The 10,000-nt window shown below is 46.7% G+C and overlaps 1 protein-coding gene across 12 annotated transcripts in view; it reads right to left on the reverse strand.

Annotated features, from left to right (window-relative positions):
* Window positions 1-10,000, reverse strand: part of LOC123757117 (protein CBFA2T1) — a 186,407-nt gene that overhangs the window by 167,741 nt on the left and 8,666 nt on the right. For all 12 annotated transcript variants that reach the window (XR_011228376.1, XR_011228375.1, XR_011228374.1 and 9 more), the window contains one exon: window positions 5,665-5,805. Coding sequence is in view for 9 of the 12 variants with exons in the window: in XM_069323692.1 (XP_069179793.1) it covers window positions 5,665-5,803 (139 nt within the window). In the remaining 3 variants the exon portion in view is untranslated. The remainder of the gene's footprint in view (window positions 1-5,664; window positions 5,806-10,000) is intronic.

Below are 10,000 nucleotides of genomic sequence, written 5' to 3' on the forward strand. Positions count from 1 at the left end.
ATTATCCACCCCCTACCAATTCCAAGACCTTTGACCTGACCAAAGGTCTTGGTCAGCACCTGGGCCCACTGGAAGACCTCACTCTTGCTGCTCTGTGACCAGCATCCAGTACAGGAAGACTACACACATAAAGATCTTTTCTTCATTGATCAGGGAATTCTCACTCACTCTCTCTCTCTCTCTCTCTCTCTCTCTCTCTCTCTCTCTCTCTCTCTCTCTCTCTCTCTCTCTCTCTCTCCCCATTCCTAGGACGGCAGCATTTGGGAACAAGAGTTCATCTCGCTGTTCGATAAAAAGCAACATTAAAAAGCCATCGACAGCAATAGGCAGCGTCCATAAGCGCACCTGCAATTTACCTGCAATAAAATGTACCAACTGCACCTGTGAGCATGCAATGTGCCTGGGCTAGGGAGAGGGGAAGGAACGAGGGGGGGGAGGGGGGGAGAGATGTGAAGGAAGAGGGGAGGGAGCAACAGCAGAGAGAGAATGCCAGCAGAAACAGGAGCATGACCGGCAGCAGCATCAGCAGGAGGACAAGGATGGGTCAGTAGCAGCAGCAGCAGGAGGACAAGGATGGGTCAGTAGCAGCAGCAGCAGGAGGAGGCGGCAGCAGCAGGTGCAGGAGTAATGAAGGACGCAGCTGGTGCGGGTGTCACGGCCGCGTTGATGATGGTTTACCGAGGTACACACCACCTGGGCCCGCCCCTCTCTCCCACCCACCACCTGGGCCCGCCCCTCTCTCCCACCCACCACCTGGGCCCGCCCCTCTCTCCCACCCACCACCTGGGCCCGCCCCTCTCTCTCCCACCCACCACCTGGGCCTGCCCCTCTCTCCCACCCACCACCTGGCCCCGCCCCTCTCTCCCACCCACCACCTGGACCCGCCCCTCTCTCTCTCTCTCCCACCCACCACCTGGGCCCGCCCCTCTCTCTCTCCCACCCACCACCTGGGCCCGCCCCTCTCTCTCTCCCACCCACTACCTGGGCCCGCCCGTCTCTCTCCCACCCACCACCTGGTCCCGCCCCTCTCTCTCTCCCACCCACTACCTGGGCCCGTCCGTCTCTCTCCCACCCACCACCTGGGCCCGCCCCTCTCTCCCACCCACCACCTGGGCCCGCCCCTCTCTCCCACCCACCACCTGGGCCCGCCCCTCTCTCCCACCCACCACCTGGGCCCGCCCCTCTCTCTCCCACCCACCACCTGGGCCCGCCCCTCTCTCTCTCCCACCCACCACCTGGGCCCGCCCCTCTCTCTCTCCCACCCACCACCTGGACCCGCCCCTCTCTCCCACCCACCACCTGGGCCCGCCCTCCTGCCTCTCCTCCCACGGTGAGTGACTAGCCAACACCCACACATCGTGTCAGCAAGGCGGACAGTCCGCCTGCTGTCATAACTCTCACTGTATTTCCCACTTCCAAACTTTCCTTCACCAGTGCCTCTCCAGCTTCTTTACTCCCCCCTCCAAAAAAAAAGATTAGCCTTCATGGGTAAAAATGGGAGAATTAGAAAAAGGGGGGGGGGGTTATACCCCCTCCTGTCTCACCCATGCTGGGTGAAGACACTTCCCAAGCCACACCCTGGGTAGGAATGGGGGAGGGTGAAGGGAAAGGGAGGAGGACAGACAGAAAGGCACAAGGGTATGGCGTCCTGACTTCCAAACATCTTGGACTTTAGCTGCCCAGAAAAAAATTGTGGAGTCGGCCACCACCTCACGCTGGCGCGGGGAGACCCAAATCCCTATTATCTCCTTAATTCATTTGAGGGTCCTGTAAGTGCACCTGTGTCGCCTCGTTGTTCCCACGCGTGCCAGCCACGTGAGACCTGATCACAACGTGTACGGTCCTCAAGAGACATTGAGTGAACAGCCCTCTTCACTTAGCGGTTCTGCGTACCTCGTGCGTGGTGATCAGGTCTCCTCTATAGTACTTCTCTTGATCAACACTGTGATAATCGTATCTATCAGCCTCTTGAGCGCTATTCTACGCTCTTTATATAATGACCATCTTCCTAAAAGCTGTCCTCATTTGTAGCTTATTTTATGTCTTATAACCCTTATTAACCTGTAGGTTAGGTGCTTCTGGAGATAGATTTGGTCCATCGCAAGATTCTCTGACTTTCTCATTCTGGGTTGCTATTATTTCTGGGCGAAGTGTTCCCTGGGGCGGCTCCTTCCTCATTACCTGTGTGTGCTGCCACTGAATTCCTGTACGAACTTGATGCTCATATTTTCTATTTCATATTTCACACATATACGCACACAGAGTACCAACCCGGGTTCGATTCCAGGCCGACGCAGAAACAAATGGGGCATCTTTTCATCTGTTGCCTTTCACCTAGCTGTAAGTTAGTACTTGAGAGTTAGACAGCTGATACGGGCTGCCTCCTGGGGATGTGTGTGTGTGTTAAGAGAGAAATATCTGTAGTAGATATGATAAGAGACAAAAATAGGTCGTAAGTCAGTACGTTAGAAAACGGTTAGAAAGGGAGGGGGGGGGGTCCAAGAGCTAAAAGCTCGATTCAGCAGACACAAATAGTAAACCCGTACACCGTAACTAGGGAGTCATTACCACCGTTGCTAAGGCATCAAAAGCACAGTAACTACTGGGGGCTGTTAACAACGGAATCACACCAAATATAACGCAGCTGACAACGGGAGTAATCGCAGGTGTACCAACGCACAAAGTCTTGCCACCCCCTGGGAGGGCTCCTACGGGAAGATCCTACGGGAGGGCTCCTACGGAAGGGCTTCAATACTTCTCCATTAACGGGCACAGAAAGCTTCCTCCACTCCTTGAGGTTCCACTAGTCAAGACCCCTGACTCTCAGCCCGATCACCAAACCGGTCGCTAGCCAGACCCAACGGTGTGTAACCTCGTAACCGAGCGCTGTGTACACCGTGCCTCTGTGCGACGGAGCCCCGTGGCACAGAGCACAACAGGATGAACAACCCAGCGGGTTTTCTTCCTATTGGGGAGTGTTGTACATGCTGCTATGGCGGTGTGTCCACTCATAAGATGAGTGGCGCTGCCCAATAAACTCGGCCCTCGGGGCAAAATTTAAAAATTTAATAGGGGATAATTCCCAAACCTTCCAGTAAATTTACAGTTATGGAACACACACCTTGGAACAACAAAGGAAATATTGGTAACAAAGAATAGTGGACAAAGAAACAATGACGACAACTACTTGATTGTCTTCGGATGATGAAATTTTTTTATTTGCTTAGCTAAACGAACTAGAGGGTTCAGTTCCTGAACCGATTATGTGCCTCTGTAACCCTTTACACCACCGCCCACGGGATGGGTATGGGGTGCATAATAAAGAAAGAAATTGAATTGAAAGCAGAAACGAGGCGCTGTGAAACAGAAGGGAAGAGGCACAGGGAGGAAGGTAGCCACCACCAACACTGCCAGACCAACACTGGTGCAGCCATCACCAACACTGGTGCAGCCATCACCAACACTGGTGCAGCCATCACCAACACTGGTGCAGCCATCACCAACACTGCCACACCAACACTGGTGCAGCCATCACCAACACTGGTGCAGCCATCACTAACACTGGTGCAGCCATCACCAACACTGGTGCAGCCATCACCAACACTGGTGCAGCCATCACCAACACTGGTGCAGCCATCACCAACACTGGTGCAGCCATCACCAACACTGCCACACCAACACTGGTGCAGCCATCACCAACACTGGTGCAGCCATCACCAACACTGGTGCAGCCATCACCAACACTGGTGCAGCCATCACCAACACTGGTGCAGCCATCACCAACACTGGTGCAGCCATCACCAACACTGGTGCAGCCATCACCAACACTGGTGCAGCCATCACCAACACTGGTGCAGCCATCACCAACACTGGTGCAGTCATCACCAACACTGGTGCAGCCATCACCAACACTGGTGCAGCCATCACCAACACTGGTGCAGCCATCACCAACACTGGTGCAGCCATCACCAACACTGCCAGCACTAGTATAGAGAGAGAGAGAGAGAGAGAGAGAGAGAGAGAGAGAGAGAGAGAGAGAGAGAGAGAGAGAGAGAGAGAGAGAGAGAGAGAGAGAGAGAGAGAGAGGTAGATCTGTCTCCCCCCCCCCCCCCCGGCCACCACCTGACGAAACATTCCCTTCAGATAAGACAATCAACCATTCAGGAAATCCACCAACTCACTCGCGACAAATACGCTATTTTTCATCTTAAATCACACACACAAAAATATAAATGTATATATATATATATATATATATATTAAACCACTCCACCTCCCAGGAATACATATATATATATATTCATTTAGCAATGAATTTATCTGCAAATTTCTCTCTCTCTCGTTCTCTCTCTTTATTCCATATCATTCTCTGTTTATCTCCCTCTCTTTCTCCTTCCTTCGCTACCTCCATCCTCTCTGTCATTCCACTTTGACTAGACGGTAGAGCGACGGTCTCGCTTCATGCAGGTCGGCGTTCAATCCCCCGACCGTCCAAGTGCTTGGGCGCCATTCCTTCCCCCCACCCCCCTCTGTCCCATCCTAAATTCGATTTATTCCTCCGTCTCTCTCTCTCTCTCTCTCTCTCTCTCTCTCTCTCTCTCTCTCTCTCTCTCTCTCTCTCTCTCTCTCTCTCTCTTTCTCTCTGTCTTTCTCTCTGTAACATGTATAATGAACCAAGTGTGGACACAGGTGTAAGGTTCACAGGTGTTTGTAACATTTCAGGTGTGCATACACACATTTGCTAACACCTGTTTAGTCTGATCCCCCCCCCCCCCCTCCCGCACAGCTGCGTTAACTTACTGCTCATAAATTACTTCTCCTGCCGACACACACACCTGTGTTCCTCTGATACCAACGTCATTTGGGGCACCTCCGTTATTTGGGCCATCTCCGTTATTTGGGGCCACCTCCGTTATTACGAGACCTCCGTTATTTGGGGCCACCTCCGTTATCAGGAGACCTCCGTTATTACGACACCTAAAGTTGATATTACGCCTCCGATGAAACGACACCCAATCAAAACTCCATTGAAAGGGGCTGGCCGAATACGACTCCCGTTAATTTTAACCCCAGGCCAAACGACGCTCGGTGAAAACACTTTCTCTATAACCCACTGGGAATAAAAATAAGAGGTATTTACCGACAGCCAAAAATAAAAGCAGAGGACACGAATGATGAACAATGGTAGACAGTAAAGTAAAGACGTGTACACGAGCAGGAAAAACACATCAGCGTAGGAACAAATACTGATGAAAATAGCGGCAAGTAAAAAAAAAAAAACTAAGAAACAATTACTAAAAAGGGCAATAAAATCCTAAAAAAAATAAGAAAACGGGGATAATAAACAAAACTGATAACAAAACACTCCCCAAAATGAAGCCTCAAGCTGAATTCATGTACTACCAAAACCACTGAGAAAAAATCAATTGTACACGAAGAATTAACCAAAAAATCTGGCAAATGGTACAGTGAGAGAGAAGGCGGGAGCCATTGGCTTCCCGGAGGTGCCCATTGGCCGACACAGATATATATTTTCGGGGAGGGGGAAGGGGGAGGGGAGAGTAGAATATTGGCGACGCGGCTCGGCTGGTAATGAAGGGGATTAAATTCGCGTCATGATCGGCTAGGATTCGCCAAATCTACTTTAATCGCCTGTAAGCCTACCTTTGCTCCGGGTGCTGCGAGAGTCCTGATTGGCTAGCCCCTGGACCAATGAGGGCGGTCGGGAGTCGCTTGCCGCCTCCTGATTGGCCAATTCGTCTTTCCCGCCTTCCCGCTCTTGTTTGATGCTCTTGGGCTCCATTCCTGAAACAAAAGACGAACCCTCGCATTTATTTACGCTTTGCATTTAACAAAGATAATAATATTTATAAAAAATGCTACGTATGGTCTGATTACAATGTTTACACAATAGGTACCGATGTTTTTTATAAACCATCTAATTGACGTTTGTGTGTTCATATACACACTAATGCAAACTGAATATCAATATCTTTTAAAAGTGAATGTCTCTCTGCCTGTAGGCTAGACGCATGGGGCTAGCCTCATCAAATTTTGCAAGACTGATGATAATTGCATCAAGTGTTATTGAAAGGTTGGGGTCAGCCCAGTGCCTCCCCCCCCCCCCCCCTAAACTGAGGGGAGAGCCCCAAGGACCCCTTTCCCTTTATGAAGTCTGTGGCTGTGAAATATTCAGCCAGTCAATAGACTTTAGCATTACTTTAAAGAATAGTGAATTAAGATATTTTCAAAACATATATGTTTAGATGAGAGATTTGAATTTTAGGTGTAACCTTTTGGTTAAGGGTGATAGTGAAAGGGAGTGTATGGGCAAGGAGGGAGGAAGCGGGTAGTGTATATGGGAGGACATTAGGGGGAGGGATATGGGGAGTGTGGTGGGGAATGTTGAGTGTGAAAATGTTTATACTGAGACAGTGTGTATTGAAGTTTGTTATATTGATGTGGGGAGATGGGGAGTGTATGTGTGGAGAGACAGGGAGGGTGTATGTAGGTGTGTAGTATGTTCTCTTAAGAGAAAACTATCAACATCAAAGGCCCAAGACTTTTCAACACTCTCACTATACATAAGTAACATAACTGCCCGGCCTCTCCCGGTGCTTATGAGAGAACTTGATCAAGTTCTCTCTTGAACTTGAACAATAAACACCTCCAAAAGATACCTGATCAACCACGCTGTAATTCATACGACAGACGCGTCCAAAATCCTGGTTGACCAGAACGCCAACCAGGAGACCCCAGGCCAGATACACAAAAGCACTTACGCAAGCACTTACGAACGTGTACATCTTTCCTCAATCTTTGATGGCTTTGGTTACATTTATTAAACACTTTACAAGGATGAAAACATCCTATTCAACTGTTGTTATTGTTATAAACAGCCTCCTGGTGCTTCGGAGCTCATTAACTGTTTAATAATTGTAAACAAAGCCGTCAAAGATTGAGAAAAGATGTACAGGTTCATAAGTGCTTGCGTAAGTGCTTTCGTGAATCTGGCCCCTGATCAGAGACTGGGGCGTTGACCCCCGACAACACCACAAGGTAAACGCAAGGTAAGGTCAGATGCTTGGGGCAAGCTTCACCCAACTTTTTCAAGATGACACATGGGTAATATGTCATAGGCTGGTCAGGGTCGGCCACAGTGCCTCCCTTTAGGAAATAACGGCCCTTATAGCTACCTCCTGCATTGGTTAAGAAGTCTGAAATCGGAGATTTGTTTACATAGTTTTTTTAGCACGTTCTCCCATCTTAGGGAAGGAGAGAACGGGAGAAATGTGGAGAGAAAAGTTGGAGAGGTGATAGAGAGGGGAAGCAAGACTCGGGCACTGCAGGGTACCCCATCTAATGTAAGTATATATATATATATATATATATATATATATATATATGCGCATATATATATATATATATATATATATATATATATATATATATATATATATATATATATATATATATATATATGCGCGAACAAGCCTAAATGGTCCCCAGGACTATATGCAACTGAAAACTCACACCCCAGAAGTGAGTTTTCAGTTGCATATAGTCTCTGAGTGTCTCTGAGGCAATTGGGACAAAATTGTAGTGGTGATCAAGATCTATGTATTTTCGAGACTTGGCTGCTTCCCGGTGATTGGCAGCACCGCCTGCATGTGCAACACTGAAGTCAACATAGGTGTTGGCTAAAGTTGAAACGCAAGTGTAGTCCCACGCCAACTGTCTACCATTCTTCCAGGGGTTCACCGTGATCCCGTCTGGGCGACCGACAGGCTCATCAGAGTTGCGGGGCATTAGGTAACGAGATTCTCTCTCTGCTGGACAACCGGCTGTGGTAAGGCTTCTCTTAATAATGTCGTTAACCTCGCCGTGTCTTGCATGCCATCCTCCTGTCCTTTCGCAGAGAAGGCCATGCCGTCCGTACCTGTCGGCCTCTGCCTCGCCGCAAAAACAACTGTATTCGGTGTGGATTGGGGCAGCGAGGCGGAGACCCACAGCAATTCAGAGGGCCTGCGGTGTGAGACGAGTGCCAGTTGCTGACGTTGGGGTTGCTAATAAGAAGTCCCCTGCATGGGGAGCTGCTACAGCTCTAAGTCTGGCAGTGTCTTGTGGTGTTGCCGAAGCTTCAAGGCATGTGGCAGCTGTTGTATTATATAATATATATATATATATATATATATATATATATATATATATATATATATATATATATATATATATATAAATATATATATATATATATATATATAATATATATATATATATATATATATATATATATATATATATATATACATACACACACGCACACACACACACACATCTGCCACGGCCCCTCATAACAACAAATACCACCACACAATAACTACCATACCTCGGCCATTTTCCTGTTTATTCCCAGCCACAATAACAAGATAGCGGCGTTTTAATCGCCACATTTGAAACTAAGCGTTGAGCCTAAATGTACGGCTTTGAGGCTGCCCACGCAAATTATCGTACGCCCGTTAGGGTACAGTTGTTGAGGGGGGGGGGGGAGGTTGTTGGGGTGTGTGTGTGTGTTCATGGATGTAGAGGTGGGTGAGTGAGTGAGTAGGTAAGTGTTCATGGATGTAGGTGGGTGACCTACCGGTAATACCGGCGGCATCTCAATATCTCAAACAACAGTGAAAATAAACAGCACCAGTGAGAAAACAGCAACAACAGGAGACAGTAAGAGGATCAGCCGTAACCAGAGCAGGAAAAGCAGCAACAGAGGGGGACAGGAACAAATCAGTGGAGCGATGAAAGTGCGGGCACCCTCACCCCACCTCTCACACCCAACTTCCCCACTACACGCATTTCCCGCCTCCACCAACCGCCCCTCTCTCTCTCTCTCTTTTCAAATTTCTTCCTCTCTCGTTTACCGCCTAATTCCTTTTTGTCCTCTTCCGCGACGTTATCATTCTGCTTCACAAATCTATCCAGAAGGAAACTCGATGACGCAGTGAATTATGTGAACACAATCTGCGGATGATTAGTGGCAATAGAAAAGAAATACTGTACTATGAAATCACTGTACTATTTGGATATGGCTAGTAACTGGATGGCTGACCATGGCTAGCCTCTCTATTGGCTAGGAAAACTATTGTCGGAAGCTTCTTGCTTCCGACAATAGTCTTCAAAACCATACCAGACCAGAAGAAATAAGCCGCATTTCTTATATACAGTATATAAGCCTAATACCCATGCAGGAAATCTGACGCAAAAAAAAAAAAAAAATATTATATATATATATATATATATATATATATATATATATATATATATATATATGTATATATATATATATATATATATATTATATATATATTATATATATATAATATATATATAATATATATATATATATATAATATATATATCCTGTGTATATATCAACTAGAATATATATATATATATATATATATATATATATATATATATATATATATATATATATATATATATATATATTTATCAACTATCCTGTGTGTGTGTGTGCTTCGCTCAACTGACATACATAAGGAACACAATAAATTGACAGATTCTCATATAATTAATGCGCTTTACTATGTATGCAGTGATATAAGATTCAAATACATACAATTAAAATAAAGTATAAAATAAATAACAAATGTAAACAAGGACTGATGCCGGTATCAGGAAACTAACCACACCAACTCCATGTAAACAAAAGCCGTATGGAAGGATTCTATGCAGGTAGAAGCTTAAGTCAATTGACCAATTCATGGTTTTCGAATGACTAAACAGCTTACGATAACCTATGTCCAAAAAGACACAATGCCCATAAACAACAATTTTTTTTTTTTAATGAATTAGTCCGACTGTAGACTCTAGCCCGAAACAACGTGTCAGCTCACGTTCAAGGACCAGACGTAATGACCTCGTCCCTGATGTTAGTCTCCTTAGTCGGACAAATACGGCTTTCTTTTTTTTGGGGAGAGGG

Source organism: Procambarus clarkii, chromosome 13 (assembly GCF_040958095.1).
Source record: "Procambarus clarkii isolate CNS0578487 chromosome 13, FALCON_Pclarkii_2.0, whole genome shotgun sequence".
NCBI classification, from domain to species: Eukaryota; Metazoa; Arthropoda; class Malacostraca; order Decapoda; family Cambaridae; genus Procambarus; species Procambarus clarkii.